This window comes from Pan troglodytes, chromosome 5 (assembly GCF_028858775.2).
Source record: "Pan troglodytes isolate AG18354 chromosome 5, NHGRI_mPanTro3-v2.0_pri, whole genome shotgun sequence".
Taxonomy (NCBI): Eukaryota; Metazoa; Chordata; class Mammalia; order Primates; family Hominidae; genus Pan; species Pan troglodytes.
Window position 1 is genome coordinate 129,375,501 of NC_072403.2, and position 27,980 is coordinate 129,403,480.

The following is a 27,980-nucleotide window of genomic DNA, read 5'->3' on the forward strand; positions in this document are numbered from 1 at the left end:
TAACAGAAAAGTTAGAAAAGAGAAAGAAGAGAAAGAGAAACACAATTAGGAAACAGCTGTCCTGGGGTTGTCATAAGAACCAACTCAGATCAAGTATATGAAACTTCTTCAAAAACTATTTCTTGAAATGACACAAATGTATCGCATGTAGTACAGAGGCAACTAGAATTTAAAAATAGGGCTGGCCCTGGAAAGTGATACCGTAAATTAGTGAATAATGAATCAAACACAATGATGGAATAAGGGAGAAAGCCTGGATAGGAGAGGCCTGCTTGCCTCAATAGCATGCCTAAAGAAGGAATCGTAGGACAATGGTAAGTTTTATCAGAAATGAAAATTAGAGAAAGGCCACTTTGGGAGGAAAGTGTTGACTGTGCCCTGCTGAGCTCTGCCACAGGGAGGGAGGGGTCTGACCTTTGTAGCCTAGCTGTTTAGTGCTTGTGGCAAAAATATCCACATGGGGGTGACAAAGACTCTCTGTGACCAAACAGTCAAGCTCCCCTGAGCCTTCTTTTTATCTAGGCATTGTCCTTGAACCCTGTCTTTGGCCTGCCTAGTCCAGCTTTAGCAAGAATTCTGCTAAGTTAGTTCAGAGAGAATACCCCACCCTCTGTATCGGATCAAGTTTCTCCTCCCTTATCTTTGACATATAAGTCCATGACCTGCATTCAGCAAGAATCCCATTAAGCCAGTTTACAAGAATCCCCTCTACCCCGATGTCTCCTCCTAGTGATTTTTCATCACGGACTCCCTCACCCTGCCCACTGGATTCACTGAATCCCTGAATTCAAAGTTGAGCCTGATTGCTCCTCTATTGCCGTAATCTTGACACCTATTACAATGCAAATCTGAACAAGTTTCTACACTTTCCCTGCTTCCCACTACCCCCCAGAACCCTGAGATCCTGCTTCTGCCTCCCACTCTGTATTCAGGCTCAAGTTCACTGATAATGTAGGCTCAATCTTTTTTTTTTTTTTTTTTTTGAGGCAGAGTCTCGCTCCTGGGTTCAAGTGATTCTCCTGCCTCAATCTCTTGAGTAGCTGGGATTACAGGCACCCACCACCATGCCTGGCTAATTTTTGTATTTTTAGTAGAGATGGGGTTTCTCCATGCTGGCCAGGCTGGTCTCAAACTCCTGACCTCAGGTGATCCACCCACCTTGGCCTTCCAAAGTGCTGGGATTACAGGCGTGAGCCACTGTGCCTGGCCAGGTTCAATCTTCATAAGCACCCTGTGATCTCTGTTTCTGAGCTTTTAAAATAATATCTTTTCCTTGTCTGACAAACATTGTTTTCCTTCTAATTAATATCTTCACCTCTCCCAGGCCCTGCCAGACTTTTAAAATCCAGGTTATATGCCCTTCTTCTGTGATTCCATGGTACCCTGTACCTCTGCTATCCCTGTGCCTATCAATCTATATAATTCATTTTGTCTGTATAATTAACTTTCCCAAATTTTTATTATTAGATCATAAATCAGGAAGAGAAGGTATTTATTTTTATTGTACTGCTGTCACGTTGTTTCACGTATGGAAAATGTCTAAAACATTGGGAATTACAATTGAACTTGAGATTTGGGTGGGGACACAGATTGAAACCATATCAGACATCTATAAGGGCTTCAATTTTATAGCTGATAGTTTTCTTCATAGAGTCACAGGCAGGGTTACTAAATGTTAAGGATAAATTGAATTAGGTCATTGAACTGGACTACAATCTATTTTGAAGCTGTCTGTTTAGAATCATGCTAGGTTTGCAGTTCTGTTTAAATTCTGTCTTACCTAAGCAAGACAGAACACATAATTTATAATATAAAATAAGGCAGCTCCTGACCAGCTGTTATGTATTTTTACAGAAGAGCTGGCAAATGTAAGCATAAATTGCAGTAAGATATGCAAAATAAGGACTGGATGGCAAGTGGGGGGATGGGTTAGAAGTGCAATAGCCTATGAGAGACACTTCCCTAGAGATATTTCCCATCTTAGTATGTGAAATGTTTATAGGTAGATCCTAATAAGTATAATTTTTTCTTAATGGAACTTGGTTCTTAGATTCCATCATGTATCATTTTAAAAAATCAAAATGGAATCGTCTCAAGATTAAAACAAGTATATTAATTCAACAAGGCTTATTTCATTGTATAGAAAAATATACTATAGTTCCAGCTACTCAGAAGGCTGCGGCAGGAGGACTGGGACCAGGAGCTGGAGGCTGTAGTGCACTGTGATCAGGCCTGTGAATAGACACTGCACTCCAGCTGGGCAACATGGTAAGGCCCTTTATCTAAAAATGATACATACATATACATATACATGTATACACACACACACCCCAGTATATATATTTTATAATCTGTTGTATTTTCACGTTTTTCTTTTATTATGACTTTCTTAACTAGAGATTTTACATTTCAAGGAAGGAATGGCATGATGAAATCAATAGGATCTGGCTGGTCTTCCTGTTTCTTCATTGTTACCAGATCCTAAATCTTTCCCCTTATCTGGCTCAGGATTCAGATGTACAGCAGATAATTCCATTCCCATCAAGGTACTGACTGAGGTAAAAAAAAAAAAAAAAAAGTCACCCCTGAAAGCCCACCTGCCTCACATTATGAATTCCTCACTGTTAAACAATACTCCCCATTGTCTTTGTTTCATTCATAGCTCACAGTGTCAAACCTGTTGGAGCCTGGAAGCAGCTGCCCAAACTCACTTAGAAAGAATGAAGAGAAATAAGAAAAAGCGAAAACTGAAGTTAGGAGGAGACTCAACGTATCAAAGTATCGTTTTGTGTTTTTGAGTGTAAGAATACTCAATATTTTTACGGGTGTGAATTTACTTTCTGTTAAAAAATGATAAAACCTACCGTTTATTAGGTACTTTCTCTACATGCTAGAACCCAATATACACATTCAGTTAGGTACTTTCTCTACATGATAGAACTTAATATACAAATTCAGTATACACTGAATATACACATATATACCCAGTTTGATTCTGGACCTCAGCTCTTCAACAAAGCTGAGGTCCAGAATCAAACCGGGATCCCCTCCATTTCTAAAGCCCAAGTTCTTTCATCTAAGATATGCTGCCTCAGAGAAAGCAAAGCCCCAAAGACAATCTCATTTGAGATTTTATCAGCTTATTTAGTTAAAAAAAGAAAAGGAAGAGGAAAAAAGGAACGCAAGTATGAAATGAGTCTGTCCAGGGTATCCAAAGATCACGAGGGGCCAATGTTTGCCATTAGAGGGGCTGTTGCTTCCTCTCCGCCTCCATGCTTCCCTGCGCTGCACCTCTAGGTGAAACTTCAGCGTGCCGCGCGGTAGTGCGAAGGTGAGGGCAGCGCGCAGAGGAAGTAAACGGGGACTGCAGGGGACCAGAGACGTGAGATAGTCCTTAAAATACATATCTAATCTGTCCTCGTCATTTTCCACTGCCACCACCGTATTCAACTACTCGGTGATAACCCTGTAATTCTCCAGTCTCCAATCTGTCCTCCCCAAACCCTTCTCCGCAACTCCTCAAGAGGATCATCGGGTGGAGTCCTTCCCCCTTCTGAACCTTCCGTGGCTGCTCACTACTCCGAGGACCAAGTTAAACATCCTTTAGGTTATTTAGCTGCACGTCCTGGCCCCTACTCTGTACACTAGCTTCTACATCTGGCCGTGTACCCACCTTTTCACTGTGCTCCAGCTACCTGGCCCTTTCCTCCTTCAGCTTCTTTGCACAACTTGTCTGTTTTGGCTCCTGCTTTAATCTCAGCTTTGATGCCACTTAGGCCTTTCCTAGCTGATTCCCGCCCTCACCCCTGTTACCCGCCGTCTAATTACAGCTCTCTAAATGTGCTTCAACAGCACCTTTCATGTCACTGATTGCAATTTGCATTGAATACTTGCCTGATTATTTTTGTCTGCAAGTGCCACATGGGTTTAGCCCTGCTCCTGACAAGCACACTGCTGAACTGAGTAACTTTTGAATGAATGAATGAATGAGTGAGTGAATAAATGAGTGAAGGTCCTACTTGGCACTGTCATCATCCTATCATCAAAATATTTCGAGTCCCTCGGTGTTGCTATCCCTGGCATGCCCATCCCCGCGGGCTGGCAAAACCCTGGAGGGGGCAGCCTCCCAAGGCACCGCCGCGGGCTCAGCCCCTCTAGGAATGACTCCCGCACCATGCGGCGAGGGGCGGGTCCGGCGACGAGGTGTCCTGCTGCCTAGCAGGTTCACGTGTACTGGTGCAGGTGGGGAGGAAGGCAAGGAAGGAGCGCAGCAGGGAGCGCCAGATACGTGGAGGGGAGCGCGGGCGGCGCCTGGCTCGCCTCCGGCTTCGCCGTCGGTCACTGCCTGGGAACGCGACTTCCTCCTCTAGGGGCCGACGTGCGGGGCGGGGCGGGGCCGGGCGGGAGACGCCCCCGCAGGGCTGGGCTCAAAGCCGCCCCAATGGGATTCGGTGCGGGGCAGCGACTGCGCCCCGTCCCGGCGCCGCGCTCGTCCGCAGAGGAGGCGGCCCGGCCCGGGCAGCTGCGGCTCGGGGTCCGTCGAGGGGAGGCCGAGCTTGCCAAGCTGGCGCCCAGCGGGGTCATGGTGCCCGGCGCCCGCGGCGGCGGCGCACTGGCGCGGGCTGCCGGGCCGGGCCTCCTGGCTTTGCTGCTCGCGGTCTCCGCCCCGCTCCGGCTGCAGGCGGAGGAGCTGGGTGAGTGGAGCGCGTCCGGCTGGCGGCGGGACCCGAGGCGCCAGGGGCGGGCTGAGGGCTGCGGGGCGGGCCGGGCCGAGGGCTGCGGGGCGGGCCGGGCCTGGGGGGACGGAGCGCGGGAGGAAGTCGGGCTCGCCGCCTGCCATCCGCGGAGTCCGGCTCTACCCGCGGGGCTGGGGGTGAAGTAGGTTACTGCATTCCTTGTCGCTCCCCCACCAAACTCCTTCCTTCCCCCAAAACCAGAGAATTAACCTGGCGTCTCTGCACTTTCTCTCCGCCGCCCCCCAGCCCATTTCACTTAGTTTCCAGACTTCCTGACTCTGCTGGCCCCGTGAGAAGTGACCTGACCCCGAGGGTCGCCTTAGGGGACAGACGTGTGCAGGGCCAGTTCTTTCCAGCTGCCTTTTGACAAAGCCGCTCCTCGGCCGGCGCTGGGCCCTGCCCTCCCTGCCGTCGCTCCTCCCGCGCGGAATTGGAATCCCGGCGTGTGCGTTCGGGGCTCGTGCGGAATGGCCGGGGCACGTTTGCCGAGGTTGGCCTTGGACGCTGGCGAGCAGGCGGTACTGCCACCTCCTCTCGAGTGTCCTGCTGGCGCCGCAAGTTGGAATCGTGTGGCTTCCTGTGTATTTGAGCCGGTAGACTCTCAACCAGGCTGCTTTTTCTCTGGAGCTGGTCTTTGACTTGGAGTTAGACCTAATTAACCCACAACCGAGTTTACCCTCTGCCTGTCCAGCAGATTAAAGCAGCAACCCCCTTTACCAGCCCTGGGTGTCCCTATTTCATTCGTCCTCATTAATTAGTGCTTTTTTTTTTTTTTTTTAATAGCAAGGGCCAGCTTTCTGCCGAGTTGTTTCAGTGTTTCCTCTCCTCCCTTGCTCCTGGCCCTATATGCCTGAGCTTATTTAATGGCGCTGAGTCTATCCGGAGTACTTTGACAGCTCCCCCAACCACCATGCTTTCTGGTGAAACAAGAATCAAAACTAAAACCAATGCCGGCATTTTTTTCACTGAACTATGCCTCCATTCTGAAACATTGATACTCGAGATGGCGGTGGTGGTTCCTAAGTTTATATTACATACCAATTTGTTTAAAAAAACAAAATCCCCAAAACCCTAAAGTGATTTTTGTCTGGTACTGTAGCACAATACTAGGCAGATTGTAAATTTGTAATAAATACGTAAGATTTTGTTAAATGCGTAGGACTTTTATAATGGATGTTTTAAATATTTTTATTTTTTTCTCAACTCACAGTTTGAAGGTGCACCTTTAATACTGTACGTCTGTGAGAATCAGTCCAGCAGTATGTTCCTGTACTAATCTGGCCAAAGCTGTCACTTATCTTTCCCAATAAAGATTTAGATTTTGTATGGTCATCCAGGCTGTTAACTGGGCACTTTGTGAGAGCGGTTCTCTAGGAACAAGTGTGATTGCTTAGATTCTTTTTAAAAACCTATTATCATTATTGTTATTTTTGAGACAGTGTCTCACTCTGTCGCCCAGGCTGCAGTGCAGTGGCACGATCTCAGCTCACTGCAGCCTCAACCTCCTGGGCTCAAGCAATCCTCCCACCTCAGCCTCCTGAGTAGCTGACACTACAGGTGCATCCCACCACACCTGGCTAATTTTTGTATATTTTGTAGAGACAGGGTTTAGCCATATTACGCAGGCTGGTTTTGAACTCCTGAGCTCAAGTGATCCGCCCACCCCGGCCTCCCAAGGTGCTGGGACTACAGGCATGTGTGGTTGCTTAGATTCTTACTGGGCTTCAAATCTTTATAATTTTATAATGTTAGGGTTGTGATAAAATGCTACCATCTGTGTTATAGGCAATTTCTTATTAGACTTTTATTTATTGTGTGGTTTTAGGAAACAAATGGTATAACTTAACCTGAATGTTTATAAGCCTAATCAATACAATTAATTAATTTTTTGTATGTCAGAGTCTGGTGACCCCATAAAGCTATACTGGGTCCTTTGTAGGGCAACTGCTTGCCTATCTGGTGTTTTTCTTGAATTAAATTTTTAAAAAAGTGTCCACCCCTCCCATTGTTTGCAGCCAGCCAGGTCCAGGCATTTGGGTTTAGTGGCCAGAGCTTGGGATTATTTCGGCTCCTTATGCCCTGTTCTTCTGGATCCATTTAACTAAAGGTACATATTTACATAGATTGTTTCACATAATTTTGACCTTTCATAATAAGACATTAAGTTGATCATTAGTTTTTATTCCACTTGTATAAATTCGTAGGTTTGGATTTAGTCCAAATTTATTACCTTGATATACATTTTTGTAGAATAAAATACCCTTCATTTGTGTAATGAATTTGTGCAACCTAAAACTCCCTGCTTCTCTCTCCACCACAAGATTTGCAAATGGTTATTAGCTAAAGTATTCCCTTGTGATTTAAGTGAAGAATCAAAATGAGCGCTTGATCTCTGAGGAAACTTCCAAGTGTAGATTCAAATCTTGCATACTTAAGAATTGCTTCAAAACCCTCTGCCCAACTCTTAATTTGTTATTTAGAAGGTCTGCTGTTAAATCATCTGTCATTTATTTTGGGTTAGACATAGGATCAGCTGATAGATGATGTTTTAGGTGAGTGGCTTTTTTAAAAATCAGCACAAATTTATTCTGTCACCTTCTGTACCAGTGTGTGCACTCACCGTTCTGTTGTCTCATCTGGACAGCTAGCCTTGTAGACTGTAAGATCCTGAGGGCAGAGACTGGGACTATATAGTCTTTGTCTTCCTAGTATCTGACAAAGGTGCTCAGTGTTCCTGGAGTTGAACTGAACAATCTCTTTGTGTTTAGGATATATTTTCAAATTACTTCCTAACTAATGGAAACCAAGTAATAAAGAGCCTACTGACATTCTTTATAAAGGTGTACATCTGCTGCTTCTACTAATTAATTTTGTTTATCAAGCCCAGCTCTCTTGGCATGCTTATTTCTATATGTAAGGATGCCTTTTAAATGAAAATACAGCAGAAAGAAGGGAACATGCCAGCAGAACAATATGTACAATATCTTTTGGCTCTAGTAGATATAATTTGTAACACTCAGAAACAGTGAGTTATATATTAATATTTCAGAGAAGAAAGAGGTTATGTTAAAAAATTCATTAAACAAATCAAATGATATGTTTAAAGCAGAATTTGAACTCTGAATAATGTCCCAAACTGTTTTTATTAACTTTTCATGTTACAGTTTGAACCCTTTAACCTTGTGGAACTGACACAGACTTGAAAATCATTTTAAAAAACCACAGCTTGGAAATTAGTAAGGCATCTGACATTTATGAGGAATTATGTCTTATTTTTAAGATACGTGGGGGCATGAATTTAATTGCAGCATTTAGCAAAGGTTTTAGTTGTGTTAAAGCAGGGGAAAAAAGTTTGTTCTGGGAAATATACCCCATAGTGTTTACACCTATTTCTACATGTGTCTTAAAGCATAAAGTCAACTCTGTACGTATTAGAGCAATTAGTTGTTTTTCTTTATTAAAACAAATCAATAAATGTTAGCTATCTTAGTATTCATTACTGTTTATTACTATTGATTTGACAAATATTGAGGACTCTTTGTTCTGTCTCCTCCACTGCCTCTCTGACCTCATTCCCTGAAATGCTCCCCCATACTCAGGCCTCTGTAGCCGTTTGGTTTTTTTGCTATTTCTCCAAAATGACAAGCACTGTTCTACCTCAGAACCTTTGCACATGCTGTTCTCTGCCTGGAATAGCCTTTCCTCAAATATCCACAAAGCTTGCTCCTCCTTCAGTGTTTGTTTAGATGTTGTCCTCTCAGGGAGAACTTTCCTAAGCACTTGAAACCCTCTCTTCATTCCCAGAACTCCATATTCCCCTTCTTAGCTTTCAGTTTTCTCTAGAGCAGGGATCCCTAAGCCCTGGGCTGCAGACTGGTACCTGTCACTGGCCCGTTAGGAGCCGGGCCACACAGCAGGATGTGAGCAACAGGTAATAATGGAGCATTACCGCCTGAGTTCGCCTCCTGTCAGATCAGCCGGGCATTAGATTCTCATTGGAGCTTGAACTCTATTGTGAACTGCGTGTTTGAGGCATCTAGATTGCCACGCTCCTTATGAGAATCTAATGCCTGATGATCTGAGGTGCAGCAGTTTCATCTAGAAACCATCCCCCTCCAACCCAGCCCCATACACGGAAAAATTGTCCTTCACGAAACCGGTCCCTGTTGCCAAAAAGGTTGGTGACCACTGCTCTGGAGCACTTACCCTCTTCCAACAAAGTGTATAATTTACACTTTAGATTGTCTGCCTTCCTCCTACTAGATTATAAGGTCTATGAGTTTTGTGCCTTGAACAGTGGCCATATTGGGAGCTCAATAGGGGATGGGTGCTTAGTGAGGATGGGGTGAGAAGGCAGTGAAAACACAATTCCTGCCCTGTAAGACTCAACCTCACTCTAGTTACGAAATCAAAACTGGCCAGAGGTGGCTCACACCTGTAATCCCAGCACTTTGGGTGGTTGAGGCAGGCGGATCACTTGAGCTCAGGAGTTTGAGACAGCCTGAGCAACATAGCGAAAACCCATCTCTAGCGAAAATACAATAAAACTAGCCAGGTGTCGTGGTGTCCTGTGGTCTCGGCTACTCGGGATGCTGAGGTGGGAGGATCTCTTGAGCCTGGGAGACAGTGGTTGCAGTGAGCTGAGATTGAGCCACTGTACTCCAGCCTGGGCAACAGAGCAAGACCCAGTCTCAAATAAAAAAAGAAAAGAAATTAAAACCTGGACATGGCAAAGTAATGAAATTGTATGTCTAATCCAATGTTGAATGTAAAAGTCTGAAAGTATATATGTAAAATAGAGAAATTCATTCTGCCATATTAGAAATTTGGCATTGAGGGTGAAGGGAAAAATACAGCCAGAATTTCAGATTTTTTTTTTTCATTAGACTGAGGAGTAGTTTTGCCTTTTTCCAAACTGAGGAGTCATGTGGATGTCATCTTCCAGATGTTCATTGTCTGCTTTGTATATTAAAAAAATAGCTGTTTGCCTTACTGGGTGAGGGAGACTTAGTTTATGGGAAAAATAAAGCAAACGCATGTGATGACTTCTTACCCGATGTGGAAGTAGAGTCGTGACTGTGAGCGCTGGTATGCTGAATCTAGAACCAACTGCCAAACTTGCCTTTCAGTGGGAGTTGAAGAGGAGGGGTTTTGTGGGATTGTGGGGTAAGCATTGGAGGATTCCCTAAGATCCATGAAAGCAGAGATGAATCTCAGCCTCTTCTTTCACCACTAGCACCCAGTACGGTGCCTGGCACATAGCAGGCTCCAGATAACTACTAGTTCCTGAGTCAGCGCATGAATGCTGTGGTTGAGGTTTGAAAAAATTGAAAGGAGGATAATATTCATGTTATTTTAAACAGAAATTGTATATATGACTATTGTGGAGCGTTAGGAAACACTGTGCAGGTATTTAAGAAAATAACTAGGCCGGGCAGGGCGGCTAACTCCTGTAATCCCAGTACTTTGGGAGGCTGAGGTGGACAGATCACTTGAGTCCAGGAGTTCCAGACCAGCCTGGGCAACATGGCGAAACCCCCGACTCTACAAAAAATACAAAAATTTGCCGGGTGTGGTGGCACATGCCAGTAATCCCAGCTACTCGGGAAGCTGAGGTGGGAGGATCCCTTGAGCCCAGGAGGCAGCTGTTGCAGTGAGCTGTGATGCTGCCACCGTACTCCAGCCTGGGCAACAGAGTGAGACCTTGTCTCAAAAAGAAAATAACTAAATTCAACTCTAAAAAGAACCGGGAATCTCCGAGACCCTTTTACAGGCAACAGCAGGAAAACTGCCATGAGTGAGGGGCCGGCAGTCTTGAGATTAGAGGGGGGAGCAAATGATCCACTGATTTAGACCGGGGGTCCCCTATGGTCTGCTAATGCTTATACATTTAGGGTATCAGGGGCCTACTTCACCTCAAACATCATTTGGGGACAGTGTCTAGGCATTTGTGACATCAGCACTGTGTTAAGCCATATTGTCGTGTATGACTTTACTGTTTACTGCCATTTCTACTTGATTTATTAATCTCGTTATTAGCTATTTCCTTAGGAGCTACATGCTGTGTAATAATATACCCAATATTTGCAGAAATGCTTTGTGTCTTGTATATAATTATATATGATTGTATTAGTCTGTTCTGTGTTGCTGTAAGGGAATATCTGAGGCTGGGAAATTTATAAAGAAAATAAGTGTATTTGGCTCAAGTTTCTGCAGGCTGTACAGGCATAGCATAAGCATCTGCTCAGCCTCTGGTGAGGGCCTCAGGAAGCTTGCAATCATGACAGAAGGTGAAGGAGAAGCATGTGCATCACATAGTGAGAGACAGAGCAAGAGACATGCTCTTAACCATCCAGCTCTTGTGTGAAGTAGTAGCAAGAACTCACTTATCACCAAGGGGATGGTGCCAAGCCATTCATGAGGGATCTGTCCCTATGATCCAATACCTCTCACCAGGCCCCACCTCCAGCATTGGGGATCATATTCCAACATGAGATCTGGAGGGGACAAAACATCCAAACCATATCAACAATAATTTTAGGCTAGGTAGATTTTTTTTGTAGGAAAAGCTGCAAAGGATAATACTGAAATGAGGTAACAGCTTAAGTAGCTCTGTGTTACCCCCATTCCACCCCCCTTTTAAAAATAGAGCTGTGCTTGAGCTTCTTTTTTAAAAAGCAAAAAAGAGGCCGGGCGCCGTGGCTCATGCCTGTAATCCCAGCACTTTGGGAGGCCGAGGCAGGCGGATCACAAGGTCAGGAGATCAAGACCATCATGGTCTAACTTGGTGAAACCCCGTCTCTACTAAAAATACAAAAAATTAGCCGGCGTGGTGGTGGGTGCCTGTGGTCCCAGCTACTTGGGAGGCTGAGGCAGGAGAATGGCGTGAACCCGGGAGGCGGAGCTTGCAGGGAGCGGAGATCGCGCCCCTGCACTCCAGCCTGGGCGACAGAGCGAGACTCCGTCTCAAAAAAAAAGAATAAATTTCTCTTAGGTTGGAGCTTTCTTCCCTACTTTCCCAATGATCTTCCCTAATGCTTACAACAGAAGCAGAACAATTGTGAAACAAAGTAGGGTGTCAATAAATAACATTGTCCTGATACATCATAATCATGGAAAATGCTACACACAGAACCATTGAGGACATGTTTTGGTTCTATATATTTTTATGTAAATGCACACACACACACACACCCCTATAGCAAATACATGTGTGTACACACACATTTACTATTGTTTTTATTAAATATTGTGTAGACACAAAATTATAGACTATAAATAAAGGTATAAAGAACAACAATAAAACTAATACCTGGGTTCCCCCATCTGCTACCTAGTCTGTGTATGCTTTTATATTCTGATTTTTAAAATCTGTGTTTTATTGAAAGTTTTTTATTATATTACTTGGAAAAATTCCATATTTATATTTATTTTAGAATTTGCCTTGAAGTAAACCAAAAACTTATTTCTAAGTCATTTATTGCTACTGAGAAATATCTAATGGGAAAGTGGAATTTTTGTCCAGGCCAACTTATAATTGATGTGTCTTGTCAATGTTTTTGTTTTATATTATTCAAATTACTCTCTGTTACTAATGGAGTCAAATAATTTGCCTATTCATACTTTATTTGAGAAAAGTACATAAGTTTAAACATACTAAGTATCAGAAAGGTAAGGTGTATTTTTTTAATCCTTCTTTGGTGAGATTCTTAATTTGTATTGAATGGATCAGGCTTGTTCATTGTTAGACTATTTGGAGTTTATTGAGACCCAAGTTAGTTTTTATAGTCAGCATCTTCAAACTCAAATTATAACCGCTGTTGTGGCCTTCTTATTCAGTGTTCAACATATTTACATTTACTGAAAAAAGAATAGTCTTTGTTTTCTTTCATCACAAAATTAAAATCCTTGCAAACTAATAATATGTATAGCTCCATTTTTGCATTTGAGCATGTTTAGTGGTTGTGCTTAAAGGTTGAGTGTAAATGATTTTTAAGAAGCACGGTATTCTTGAAAAACAAAGGAAAGAAAAACGTTATTTCACTATTATTTCTGACAAAAAACAGGACAAAAGGATATTAAAAGTGTGATGTCCAGTTAAATTTGAATTACCAAGGCATAAAATTTCCTACAGGGAAAATAGATAAACATCTATGCGTTTGTTGCCTAACTTTTAAATGGCTGAGTGGATTTAATTCAGCCTTTTTATTGCTTTTCACAAAAGCAAGTTTACCTCATATTAAAATGTGGTTGATTTCAGCCCAAAAGAGAAAACTGTAGAGGCTTAATGACCCATGGGACCACTGGAACATGAGATTCATATATTGAATTGCTTCCATTCTGAGGATTTTAGAATGGAGGCTGCTTATTTTGAGAATAAAATGAACCAGGGTTTGCCCCCACTCCGCCCACCATTTTTTTGGGATCCCTGGAAAGCTCCTGCTTTGCCAAGAGACTAAAATAAGAGATGGCCTATTGCAGACAGAAAAATGGCCCTGTACCTACTGTCGCTGCCAGCTCAGAAGGGTCTACAAGTCTTTTGAGACTTCAAAATCTATTAATAAACTAAAAATTTATTAAGGATTTCTTGACTTTTTTCCTATTTAATTTGAATCTCTACATATTTTCTTGCATAGCCACAATGTTATGAGCACACCTAAGAACACTAATAGTTTTTCTTTAATATCTTCTAATACTCAAGTCATATTCAAATTTCCCAAGCTATCCTAAACATGTCTTCTAACCTTTGGTTTGTACAAAGATCCAAACAAGGTCTACATATTAGTTATTATGGCTCTTTAGTCACTTTTAATCTATCACTGACCCCCACCCACATGCTTTTTCTTTTCCTGCAAGGAAACCAGGTTCCGTTGTTCTGTGACACAGCTCACGTCCTAAAGTGTACTCACTGCTTCGGAGTAGTTTATCTTTTACTTGGTGCGCTATACCTGTATTTCTGTATAAGCCCGAAATTTGACCTAAAGACTCGATTAGATTCAGACTAAGTGTTTTTGGTAAAAGTACTCAAAGGTGCTATGTACTTCTAATTGTATCACAATAGGACGCATATGTTATTATTGTTGTGATTATTGCTCCACTTTTAGTGATGCTCAGAATCACCAGTGACTTTAGGAAGTGATACATCGATCTCTCCATTATAAAACTGCCGTCTCTCTATGACTTACAAGTAATCTTTGGAATGTTAGTTTCTGACTCAGTGAAAGTATTTCCCTGTCAACAATTCACTGTATGGTTTAAGCATCCAATCACTGTTGTTGCTTGTCCAGTCTGATTTTTCATATAGACAAATTTTAAACCTCTATCTTCATATGTATTTTGAATCGTTGTATGTTTTTTACATCGAATTTAATCCCAACAATTCTGAGAGCTATTGAGGGAACTGAGATTCAGAGAAACAATTATTTACCCAAGACACATTTACTTTGTGTGCCCAAAGTGGGACCCAGGCACGTATCTTACAATTCTAAATGCCTTGAAATGGTTTCCTGCCCTTTGTCTCCAAGGATACCCATCATATGTTCCTATCCAGGGGAGAAAAAGTTAGAAAAGAAGTCATAGGGGAACACAGTTTGAGGGGGTTACTTATGCAATTAAGCCTGAAATTCATAGTCTTTGGTTTATATTTGAGGTGATCACATTTGCCATAGAAATATTAAGATTTTTTTAAAGTCCTTACTGGTAGCTAACCATTGCTTTTAGAGCATTGCAATACGTCCAGCAGTACAGAATATGGAATGTGCAAAAGCAGTATAGTTTTCAGGCTGGACTATGATATGAGTTTTATGAGGTTTATTTTTTATCTCAACTCTCATGTTTCATACCTTATTAGATGTATGATAAGATACCATCTGTCTCCCCAGTGAGATCTGCTATTTTCTTGTCAGTAAACATTGATTGCTTGTTCTGTGGATATGGTGCATAAACCTACGCTTGCACAAACCTTCCCATCCTATTTCTTTGTTTATTTTCCACAGTATGCTCAAGTAATTCCTGAATTGACACTTTTATCCAGGTTTCAGAAATGCCATTTTGGCTTAACTATAGATCCTGGAACTTATTGTTGCCTGTCCTAGACTTATAAATGAAATCTGGAGTGAAAATAAGTATCAGATACAGATGTGTTCCAATTTTAGGAATAGATACTAAAATTAAACCGTACAAAATTTTTATCTTGAGGATTTTCTTTCACTTTAAAAAATATTCATGGCAATATCCCTCTTAATAATGAGGGCTTTTACAGTCTGTTGCTACTCAGAATATATCTTACAGGATCCAACAGAACAGTCACTAATAAGAGCTTTTTGGAAGTGTAGAATTTCCAGACCCTGCATTTTGACAGATCCCCAGGTGATTAGTTTGCATACTGAAGTGTGAGAAGTAGCACTTTAATACACTGACACCTTCTTTTACAAAGCATCTTTCAGGAGCTAAGCAAAATGAACAACCTTTGTTGGAAGTAAAATACGCACCTCTCATTAGACCTTTCCCTTAATAGTCTAGTAAAGAGTACTTCGATAATTTAAAAAGGGGGATGATAGAACTTCTCATATCATAATTTTTACAAAAAAACTCTTAATTAAACATGACTTTTTTCTCATGTTAATTTTGAGACAAAAAGTATGACTACAAAAAACTAGATATCAGTTATGCTGCGCAGCAGTAATGTGAGCTTGGGCAATGTCTTAAATATCGCTACCTCAGTTTTGTCACCTCTAAGATGGGTGACTTAGGCAGTAGTGGCACTAGAGCACATGATTCCATTCCATCGTCTTTGAGGTCAGACTAGCTTCAGGTTAGGGTCTGATCCCAGCCCAGCCACATGGGCTGAGTTATGCTGCATCTCAGAGCCTTGACTCCTTCACACACAGAATAGAGATAATAGGAGGGATGTGTGGTGAAGAAAGGGTATTGTGGGCTTCAGTTTTGTTGTATAGGAGATGTCCTATCTTATAAGCTACTGGGTATACACTTTGATGTTTGTGAAATTACTCTTTGTGTGTATCTGTATATATATGTATGTGAAATAATTTGTAATCAATTTTTAAAAACTATCATTATCAGATATGGTTGTCATGAAGGCTAAGTAAGGTAATATAAAGTCCTTAGAACACTGTATCTGCTACTTTTTACAATGAATGTTTGGTAAATGCTAGTTTTTAGTAAGGGCCCTTTCATAATTTTATTTTTTTCCTTTCCCAATAACTTTTTGGCTCTCAATTTTTAAAAAACTATTATCTGTGAAAGTGAAAGCTCACATCTATGTGCAAAGGAGAAGTGTTTACAGTTTTAATTTATAAAACTCAGTTTAACTTTGTCTTTACTTGGTAATATTGGATTTTTCTGGACTCCAGAGAGAAAAGTCAGTATCAATATTACACTTTATCTGAATATTGGCAGAATGCATATTTAACATGAAACCAAGGTGAGAAAGCTAGCATGTTCCAGCGGCAGGAAAGATTTCTTGACTTAATCTTCAACTGAAGCAGTGGCAGCTTGGATATTACATCAACATCCTGACATTATTAACAAAGGTCAGTAGCCTCTTTTCTCTGACTTCCTTATTCTAAGCATCTATTCAACAGAGATAAAACAGTTGTCTTAGAATTGTTTCGCTGTACAAACAAGTTTTTTTTTCTTAAAAGTCTTTGAAATTAAGAAACTTCTCTTAACCAATGTGTCCAATTTGTTGTAGATGCCCACAAAGGACTTGTAACTTAATAACAACGGTGAGAAAAGTCTTGCTTTTGAATCAAGTCACATAATATAACTTCAGTATCATTTTTAGAACTCCAGAGGCCAAAGTCCGCTTCTCCACATAAGATCTTCAATCCCAGAAGCCCTATCATGGGATCTCTCTGTGTGTCCCACTTGTGAGAGTCTAACCCAGGAGTTCACCATTATGTCTCACAGAACACTACTCCCAGGAGATACCCCAAGAGGAAAGAGTTTTCTGGGAAATGCTGTAAACTGCAACACGCATCAGAGCTTCACTATGCACTGTAAGGGCTTTGAGATGTTCTGTGGTAAAGAAAAAGGTGGGATTCTGCAAGCTTACTGACCTTGCAGCTCTTTTGAGGAGGGTGAGGGCATAACCCCCTGGTAAACCACCCAGACTAGTACCACAGTATCTACTTCAGGACATGCTGACATAGCAGTAAGTGGGTATTAGATAAATACTGGGAAATGCACTCTAATTAGACTTTCTCAGCCGATTAAAGCACACACAGCCTTATTCATCTTCACCACACCCAGTTATGGTTGGTAATTTTACAGATGAGGGAAATTGATATTCACTAAATGGGGGATTTCTTAGGATCATACAGCCAAGGGGTGATGGAATTTGGACAAAGTCAGCTAATTCAAAGCAATATTTTTGATACTTTAATAATGTGTAGAATTTTAAGATAAAAATAGTAGCAGTTAATATATTGAATTTTTGCTATATGGTTGCCTCTTTGCTTGATACTTTGTTTTTATTAGCATTCTCCCTTTCAATGCTCATGAAATTGGGCACTATTGTTGTCTTTATATTATGGATGATGGAATTCAGTTTTACCTTAGAGAGGTAAAAAGACTCACCCAAGGCCACAAAGCCAGTGTTAGGCAGGGCTGTGCCAGAATCCAGGTCGTAACCATTATGCTCTGTCACCTCCCAAGTATATGGAAATAATTTACGAATTAGGAAATGATAGGTGTGTCAACTCTCCTCCCCCACATCACAAGCCTTCTAATAATCTTTTGCTTTTCAGCAGAAGTCTCAAGACTGGAGAGTGACCAAGAACTGCAGTGTTCACTGATTTTATGTATAGCACATTAAAGAATAGCATTGGCTAGATTTTGAGATTTTTTTCCTTTGGCAGCAAATTATGAATCTTTTAAATATCTTAACATGGTAATTATTGATGTCTTTGGACACTGATGGAAGTAATCCCACATTATATAGGGAATCATAGAGGAATCGTAGATAGGATCTCTTTAAATGATTTGGTTCATTTTCATACATTCAGACTGATTTATTTTAAGTGATACTTTTAGCTGATAGGAATGTTGAAAGTTTCCACAGAGAGACTTTTGACATATTCCTTGTGTTTCCTTTTATTTTACTTTCAAATGTTTCATCTGCTGAGTCAACAGCATTATCATCCTTATTAGATCACTAGTCATATCATTAGCATCTATTTTATATGTGGTGAGAATAAAGCTGAAAGAGATTGTCAAACAGTTTTATAAAACATGGTCATGTGTTTCTAGTCGATAGCTGTAACTTCTTTCAGCATAGTATTATTATCCATATTCCTTTCAGAAAAACTGAAGATTTTGAATAATTATTTTGTTTTATCATTACAAGTTCTGTTTTGCCTTTGTTCATTCTCACATAGCAACTGAGGCCCTTTTGCTCCTGTTTTTCTTTTGCTTCTGGTGGCCTACAAGGTAAAAAGCTAAGCACAATTGAAGAAGAGCAAAGTTTCTAAGAGAGTAAGGCTGAGAATGGAATTAATGATATCTTGGAAAATCTGTTTGCCCTACCATCAGACAAAACTCTGTAATAATTGCAAGCTCTCCTTTGTGGTTGAAAAGATTGTAGTCATCAAGAGCTCACTTGATCTTAGACATGGGAAGAAATTTTCTCACACCCACACATGGATGATTGTATATGTGTTGAGACCTGTTGTAACTTGAATATTAGAAGAGCAAGGATACAACTAATGAAATCATGTTTTTAGAAATGGTTTTACTTTTGTGATATTTTAGAGCACTCTTTCCCAAGTTGCAGGTTAGGACCCATTAATAGGTAATGAAATCACTTCAGTAGGCACAACCAGTATGCTTTAACAAAAACAAAAATGAAACTGAATAGAATAGGAAATAATCACAGTGCATTACATGTAATAAAATAATGGTATCATTTAACTTTTGTTCATTGTTTATGCATGTGTATGCATATGTGATTACTTGGGGTGTGATAAAAAAATCTGTGTTCTAACTCTAGGCCATAATAATAATTTTAAAAAAGCTTGAGGTTTCTGTCTTACTCTAAGGACTAGTTAATAATCAATCTAAAAAGTATATGTGATTAGCCGGGCTTGGTGGTACATGCCTGTAATCCCAGCTAATCGGGAGGCTGAGGCAGGAGAATTGCTTGAACCTGGGAGGCGGAGGTCAGTAAGCCAAGATTGCGCCACTGCACTCCAGCCTGGGCGACAGAGCAAGACTCCGTCTCAAAAAAAATTTTTTTAAAGTATATTTGCACTATTCAGTTTACTCCACCCAAATCATTTTCCAACAAGTGCAATTCAGTTACAAGTTTTCTTTTAAAGTCTAATCATACTTTCTAGCATTGCAGAACTTAGTCCATACCAGGTATATCTTATTTTGCTTTTCTTTTAGTGGAACATGATTTCTTATCAAAGGGAAATAGTCTTTTAAGGAAGTTATTGTTTTCCTTTTGTAGTGGATGGAATTAAAGTAGACTAAATAAAGGATTGGCTTGTGTATACAAGCATCTAGGATTTGTTCTAAGCTTATTTAGAAAGTAGCTTGTATATCGACAACTCTTGAATAGCTGATGTTAAAAGCTAAAAGGTAGAGACCTATCCATTAATTTCAGGCATTTGGAGAATAGATACTGAGTCCATATCTCTGTAACTCTGTCAAGTTAGTCTCAAGAATTTACTTGTTAATATATCTTTCTTCTCTTGACTGGACTTCTTGAAGTGAGAACTACAGTATACTAAGTTCCTAGTTGTTTGTTTCCTGAATTTTTAATGACAGTCCGAGACTTCTTCCTATCTGTATTATGAGGCTAATGTTGAAAGTAGCCTTTAGTGTTACAAAGAATGTTAGGTGAATTTGGTAGTTTTAATTATATTATTTTTCTCCTTTATATGTATTCATATTATAGAATATTTAGAAGAAAAATGTATAAATAAAATGAAAATCACTTGTAAACTTATACCATAGAAGTAAACACTTTAAATATTACACATCTATGTGTGTACAATATATTCTGTATTAAAGTGTTTTCATGTTAAATATTCTTCTAAAACATGAGTAACTTCCTTAACATCACATTGCTTGGAGATATCAGTTTGGCTGTTCATTTCTAATTTAGATTGTTTCCAAATGTTCAGAATTAAAATCTGTATACTTAAATTCTGTACATAGATCACTTTGGGAGTTCTGAAATATTCATGAATACTTGCACCTTTTTCCAGAATCTAAGCTTCATACATCTAGTTTTGTTCTTGTAAATTGTTTTGAGGAAGTGGTGGTCAGTGTCACAAACCAGCTGTGGCTCCAAACAGACACCAGGATTTAGGCCCATTACAGAGAGACCACCCTAGAAATATTCTATAGTTGAGAGGAGCTTTCAGTCTAGAAGAGGAGGAAATGATACTTAGTTTAGTCATCATGTGCTTTGGCAAGAAATTACAGTCGAAAGGAAGGAACAGATAAACATTGTGTAGTGTAGCCACTTTGAAGAGTGGTCAAATTCCCTATGGCAAAACTTCCTCCTCCCCTCTTCTTTCCCCATTCCCCCTATTTTGATGTTAGATAGGTGGCACTTTACTGTGTCACTCCCCGCCTATCCTCCCCACAACACTACTTGGAGTTTAATCATAAGATTGTGGTTTTATTTTTTTCCCTTAAAGATGGATCTTTATTTCTTTTAATTTTTAATATTCTTAGAACTGTGAGCCCTCATCATCCATTTATAGAAACCATCAACATTTCTCCATATTTTTTCATTTATTCTGCATCACCTCTTTTTTGCCAGGTATTTTAAGGCAAATCCCAGACCTTATGTCATTTCAGCCCTACATATGTCAGTAGGCATCCCTCAAAAAAATGGCATTTTCTTATGTAGCCTCAATACCATTATCTCACCTAATAAAATTATAATTATCTGAAATTATTTAATATCCCAATTATCTATTTAAAAGATTTTATAAGGTTGGTTTTTCAAATCAGGATTCAAGCAAGTCTCACTTAATTGCTATGGCACATAAGTGTCTTTTAAATCTAAAATAAACACTTTTTTGTGTGTGCCTCTTCATTTAATTCATTGCTGAAGAAACTAGGTCAACTGTATTTCATAGAGATCTTTTTTTTGCAGATCTGTTTAATGCTTTAATTAAAAGAATTTTAGGCTAGGTGCAGTGGCGCACACCTGTAATCCCAGCATTTGGGAGGCCAAGGTGGGAAGATCGCTTGAGCCTAGGAGTTCCAGACCAGCCTGGGCAACATAGTGTGGCCCCCATCTCTACCAAAAAAAAAAAAAAAAAAAAAAAAAATCAGCCAGGTGTGGTGGTGTGTGCCTGTAGTTTCAGCTACTTGGGAGGCTGACGTGGGAAGATTGCTTGAGCCTCAGAGGTCGAGGGTGCAGTGAACTGTGATTGTGCCACTGTATTCCAGCCTGGGTGATGGAATGAGACCGTCTCAAAAAGAAAAAGAAAAAAAAAAAGAGAAAAAGCATACAGGATAACAAAATGCAAAGAGTATAAAAAAGTATAAAATAGAAAAAGTAAAAGCCTCCTCACTTCCATCCCCAGCCAGGCAAACTTGATTGACATTATTTTTTCAATTATTTAATTAACCTTTTTATTTTCAGATCATTGTAGATCACATGCAATTGGAAGAACTAATACAGAGAGATATTGTATACCTTTTACCTAGTTTCCCTCAATTATAACATCTTTGCAAACTACAATACCATATCACAACCAGGATACTGACATTGATACGTAAGACAAAGAAGATAAACTGATAGATTTTTAAGTAACTTTTGTCTTCTTTGTCAGTGATTGTCAATTAGAGAGTCAGGCTATGAGAGGTAGGCTACCTGAGTGTCAGAATGAGGTAATAAGAATAATGCTTCTCCTCATCTCTACTAAAAATACAAAATTAGCTGGGTGTGGTAGCGCATGCCTGTAATCGCAGCTACTCGGAAGGCTGAGGCAGGACAATCGCTTGAACCTGGGAGGCGGAGGTTGCGGTGAGCTGAGATCGCGCCACTGCACTCCAGCCTAGGCAACAAAAGCGAAAGTCCGTCTCAAAAATAAATAATACTTGTCTATTGGTTTTCATGTGTACGCATCTGCCTTCTTCAACACATGACATTGTAGGCATTTTCTCTCCCTAGCAGTTTTTCATTTTGCCCTTTGGCATCTTTCTACTTAATCCTTTGAAATCACCCAAACTGTGGAAGCACAAGAGAGTGAAAATTCCTGATGTAGTTAATACCCATGGAATAAACTTATTATATTAGTCTTGCCACAGAAAACTCCATAAATAGTCTACTTCCATAGGTTAGAGTGATACTAGAACTTCTGATGACAGTTCGCTTTTTAATAAATTAGGACTCAGCACTTCCTTTGCGATTCAGGTTCTTTGGCAGAACAAAGACTCATGGGGTTTTGTTCTGATAGTTAATGGAAGAGAGAAATTTTCCCAAGGAGGTACAGATCCCCAGGCAAAGTAATGATGGGAATGTTGACGATTTGAACTTGCCTGCATTGTGCCAGCATTGCTGGGTGAAAGAAGTTTCCTCTTAGGCCTTACAGTGGAAGTGGTCGGAAAGAAATACAATTACAGGGCTGAATAAAAGTGATACCCTGGCCGGGTGCGGTGGCTCACGCCTGTAATCCCAGCACTTTGGGAGGCCGAGGTGGGTGGATCATGAGGTCAGGAGATCGAGACCATCCTGGCTAACACGGTGAAACCCCGTCTCTACTAAAAATACAAAAAATTAGCCGGACGTAAATGCACCTGTCGTCCCACCTACTCGGGAGGCTGAGGCAGGAGAATCGCTTGAACCCAGGAGGCAGAGGCTGCAGTGAGCCGAGATCCTGCCACTGCACTCCAGCCTGGGCGACAGAGTGAGACTTCGTCTCAAAAAAAAAAGTGACACCCTAAGATTTTCTTTTGCTGACACATGTCACTTTAAAAAAATAAAATTTAGAATATGATAGTCACATGTAGGTTGACTCATATAATTGCTCCTTATTTCATGTTTAACTGTGTTTTCTGAAAAAAAAAAAGTTTTTCTCTTCCTCTTTTATGAAAGGAGAATTTCATAGTCCTAAGAAAAGTGACATTTAAATATTTGATCAGGAGATTTCTTGGTGGCTTGGAGAGGTTGTGTTGTGTTTATATTGAGATGCATATTTGTTTGTACTAATTACCCTAGGATTGCTTTATGAGGGTGCTCAAAATAAATGCTTACAAAGGTAGGGCAGGTAACAGAAATGAGTAACAAAGACCTGGTGAAGAACTAAGGTGTTTGGCTCCTTTCAAGGGACAGCCACTGTGTCACTAGCCCTGTGAGAATGCCTGATCATGTGGTTGTCACGTCTTTCCGTTGTCGTTGTTGTTGTTGTTGTTGTTGTTGTTGTTGTTGTTGAGACGGAATCTCACTCTTGCCCAGGCTGGAGTTCAGTGGCATGATCTCAGCTCACTGCAACCTCTGCCTCCTGGGTTCAAGCGATTCTCCTGCCTCAGCTTCCCGAGTAGCTGAGATTACAGGCTCGCGCTACCATGCCCAGCTAATTTTTGTATTTTTAGTAGACACAGGGTTTCACCATGTTGGTCAGGCTGGTCTCGAACTCCTGACTTCAGGTGATCCGCTGCCTTGGCCTCCCAAAATGCTGGAATTACAGGCATGAGCCACCACTCCCAGTTTGTCCTTCAGTTTTAAAGAGAAACTATAAATTGGATATTTTATTAAAGCCCTTTAAAGCCGACAAATAATTCAGATTTCAAATCAAAGCCCCGTGCACTGTGTGCTCCTGCACACTATGCTTCTCTCTTGTATCATTTTCATTTAATTCTTGGCAATTTTGTGTTTACCAACTGCCAGGGAGCCCAAGGAATTTAGCTGTCACCTCAAACTTAACCAAACTTACAACCTTTGTGCCCAAACCTGCTCCCTCTCTGGACTCTTTTTGCTGTCTATATTGGCCTCTGTGTTGCAATCATTTCTGGACTGAACAAGGCCTTGGTGTTTTTTCTCCTTTGTTCTTCCCACCATAGTTCCCCCAAACCTGAGTCTGTTGATTTTGTCTCAAGAATTTGCCTGTTTTCTGTTCCCTTCCTTCCTGTTCCAGCTACCCCCATTGCTAGCCTGCCTACTGCTCCTCTGATCCAGATTCTGTCCCCATTCTAGTTCCTGTAGCGTTGTCCAGCCAGGTTGATCATCTTTTTCTAATACCTGTTTCGTTATCTTCCTACTCAAAAAATTCTATGTGTCTTTGTTGCCTACCATGTAAATTTCACTAATTCTGCCTAGATCTCAGGGCTTCATAGTAGTTTTATCTTGGCTGTCTAAAGTTCCCCCCGGCACTTCTTAACCCATTGGTCCCTTAAAGCCAACTCTATTTCCCCAATTCAGCCCCCTGTCAGGGGCTGCCAGGAATCTTGTGGGAGTTTCTGGATAATGGGTAGATCCTTTCCCTAGGCCTTGGCTGTTGAGATGATGTAGATTCTGGAGTTTTCAAATCTTTTTCTTTTTTATTTTTATTTTTTAATAAACCTCTATTACCATTTGGCCCCGACACCTCAAGGCAAGAAGGAAGTGGAATAAAGGAAGACTCCTGAATCCACCTCTAACTGGGGAAGAGGCTGGGAGGGAAGAGGGCTGCTTTGAGGTCCTCAGATTCACAGTATACCCAAGGTGAGGCTTCTCCATCAGAGACTTTGGGATGGAGAGGCCTTCTTTTACTACCTTTGAGAGTTCCTTCTTCAACAGCTTTCTGCTTCGCTCCCTCCAGCTGAGACCAGAAATTTTTGCTTCGTTTATGTGAAGCTGTGCTAACCACAGACATTTTGCAATCTGAATGCAGCGTATGCTCATTCTCCTTGCAGCCCACCCAGTTGTGCATGTCCTTGGATAGTTGTGTGATTGACTAAGTCACTTCAATCAACTAGAGAAACTTGTAGGTTAATAGGTGAACTTCCCTATTCAGAAAAGTCTTCAGATAATTTCTTGTTTTGATGAAATGCTGGTAATTCGCTGCAACATTCTTTCTTGCCTATCTCCTTTGCATTTTGTTTAGACCCCTGATGTATATATAACACATAGAACCTAGAATTATAGTTATTTGAATGTGTGACTATTTGCCATTTTACTCTGAGTTCTATGAGACAGCAAGTGCTGCTTTTGTGTTTCCAGCTTTTAATACCATGTCTGGTTATGAAAAGCACTCAACATAGTAGATCCTTGACATTTTCTGATTGTACATCCCAAGTCTATGAGGAACCTTAGAATCTGTGAGTGTCATTAACTAAGACATACATTTCAAATGATTATTAGGCTCAGTCCCCAGCTAAATGACTTGTAGCTAAACAAAGTTACATCAGCTTAAGCCTCAGATTCTAACAGGAGCATTTTCTGTACATTATCTCATTTAATCAGCACAACCACCTTCTAAAGTGAGTAATATTTTTTCTCCATTGTGAATTATTACATGACATTTGGCTTGGCAAATGCATGCAAGGCCTGCTGAGCAAGTTTGGACGGGTGGATAGATAGATGATTAGAAAAAATAATGATTAAATGATTTGTTTCCTAAGGGCTTTCCGTTCTAATGCGTGAAATGTTTTGATCAACAAGAAGATAAAACTGGAAAACAAGAAATGAAATAACCTGAAACAATAGATATTGTTTAATAATTCAATCTTCTTTTTTTGTTTTTTGGTTTTCCTTCTGCTCAAAAACAATAAAATACATAACTTGGAGATTGTATTGGACTCTCAATCCTCAGTAAGAATTAATGACCCCTTCTTCTTTTATTCCCCCCTTCTTTTTCTTTACCAGGTGATGGCTGTGGGCACCTAGTGACTTATCAGGATAGTGGCACAATGACATCTAAGAATTATCCCGGGACCTACCCCAATCACACTGTTTGTGAAAAGACAATTACAGTACCAAAGGGGAAAAGACTGATTCTGAGGTTGGGAGATTTGGATATCGAATCCCAGACCTGTGCTTCTGATTATCTTCTCTTCACCAGCTCTTCAGATCAATATGGTAAGAAAAGAGAACTAGGTTTCTCTGAGCATCAAAATTTTTGATATTTGCAGAGAAGGGCAAGTGGTGTGTTAATTAACACTATATCCTGAGAAGATTAGAAGAGAAACTTGCTTGTGTAAATTCTTTGGGGTAACTTAGAAGGATACATTTGCTTCATAAGCTGAAACAGCAGAAGACATCTAAGGAGATGTGAGCCTTGTGTGTGTGTCTCAGAACCTTTGTTAGAGTTTCAGTGCTGCTAGGAAGAGAATTAGAGATACGTGACATTTGGTAAACCATCTATACAGTTCATTATTCATTTGACAAATATTTATTGAATAGAGCAGTGACCATGTTTCAGGTACTCTGTCAGGAACTGGGATGTAACAGTGAAAAAACAAAGTTCCTCTATGAAACTTGCATCTGCGGGGAGAGGAAGGCAGAAAATAAGCAAATGCATCTATAGTATGAGAGATGGTGAGAAAGAAAAGGAATAATGAAAACGAAGGCATCCAAAGGTGATGTAGAGCCTGCGTTTGAGTGTTTTTGTGCCACTTCAAATGGGATGGTAGGGAGGCATCATCAGTAAGTGGACATTTGAGCAGAGACCCAAAATGAGGTAAGGGAATGGACTGTTCAGTTATGACTGAGGTCAGAATTGTCTGGGGAAGAAAACAGCAAGTGCAAAGGTCAGTTTCCTAAATAGCCTTTGAAATGTAGTGTTTTGTGCTTTGAGATGTGCTGTTAGCGCACTGGAACCTGAAATCACAGTAACAATGACCCTTTGATCCTAAGCCCAAGGAAATAGCTCAGGTTGGACAATTTGAAAACGATAACAAAATCTTACATACATTCTTTTGAGTATAGAGATTTTCTGAAATTCTCTGTGCACACAACTTTTAAAATGATATAAGTTTTAGGTAAAATCCTGTCTGCCTGGTAGCTCTACTGATAATTTCTCAAACACACACAGCTTTCTCACCTGTCTTGACCTTTGCACCCAGAGTTGCTTCCTCACTCCTGCTGCCTCTTCCCACAGTTTAGAAGCCCAGATCAGCCCTGAGACGATTCAGAAATCTAAACTAGCTCCCATGGGATAAAAAGATCTAAGATTGCTTTTTAATCCCTAGGAGCATTGTCTATTTAATGATGGTTGAGTTACTCCGAGAAAGTCAAGATGGTAGTTTCCATATAATTGTTGGTAACTTTTTAACTGTAGTTTGACTCAAATGGGCAGGATGACACTTTCAGGGATGCTGAAGGCCCCTGGGAACACTTATTGTTCCATTACCTCTGGTAATCTAATGTGTGTTAACTTATGGAGGCATTTGTCAGGGAGTCCCTCATTAGCCAGGAGATTTCTCTCAGATTCTGAGGAGGGGGTAAGTGTCAGAGCTGCAGTGTGAAAAGTGATGCAAAGTGCTGCAGGGCCGGAAGCAGCTTTTCCACACAGGTCTCTTGGGGGAAGCATCTGCCTTGCCTGGAAGATGAGCATTTCATTCCACCTGCTGACATAACAGTGGAGGAATCATTTTGTTGCATAAGACTCTGTCACGTCAGAGGCTGAAGTGAGAGCAACTAAGGGAAGAAAATCCTCCCAAAGCAGGATGTGGAGAATGGATGTGGCTTTCCCACACCAGGGAGTTTCCTCCATCATCTTTGAGGTATATTCATAAATATAAACAAAGGCAGAAAAGGTCACGGGCGGTGGCTTATGCCTGTAATCCTAACACTGGGAGGCCTAGGAGGAATGATCGCTTGAGCTCAGGAGTTCAAGCGATCCAGCCTGGGCAACACAGTGAGACCCCCATCTCTACATTATAAGAGAAAAAAGGCAGAAAAGAATGGAATTAGCTACGTATCTCAAGCTAGCTTGCAAGGTGATCATGGTCTGCCTCAGGGTGTTATCCTCCCCATTTCTAGATTCTTGAGCTTCCAAGCTTAGATGCATCACTAGAAGATGAATAATGAGTTGCAATTCATTCGCAGCAATAAAGCCAATTAATTTTTCTCCTTGAATTTTTTTCTATATAAATTGAACATTTGTCTTTTGAAAATAAAATGTATGCTCATCTGTATTATTATTATCATTCATTATTATAGAAATAAACATATTCATTGCCTATTGTATGCCAGGCACCTGCTTGGCTCTTACATGTATTTTCTAGAATCCCCTAATCCACCTTCCAAGGTAAATATTATCAATGCCTTTC

General features: G+C 40.7%; 1 protein-coding gene across 5 annotated transcripts in view; it reads left to right on the top strand.

Moving 5' to 3' along the window:
- The first annotated feature begins 4,437 nt into the window (after positions 1–4,437).
- Positions 4,438–27,980, top strand: part of DCBLD1 (discoidin, CUB and LCCL domain containing 1) — a 67,141-nt gene continuing 43,598 nt past the window's right edge. For 2 of the 5 annotated variants that reach the window (XM_063813379.1, XM_054686210.2), the window contains exons 1-2: positions 4,440–4,694; positions 25,573–25,785. In XM_063813379.1, the coding sequence (XP_063669449.1) occupies positions 4,442–4,694; positions 25,573–25,785 (466 nt within the window). In that variant the 5' untranslated portion in view covers positions 4,440–4,441. Of the gene's footprint in view, positions 4,695–6,751; positions 6,844–16,547; positions 16,757–25,572; positions 25,786–27,980 lie in introns of those variants that run through there. The other 3 variants (XM_009451894.5, XM_009451895.5, XM_016956217.4) reach the window with 3 other exon arrangements.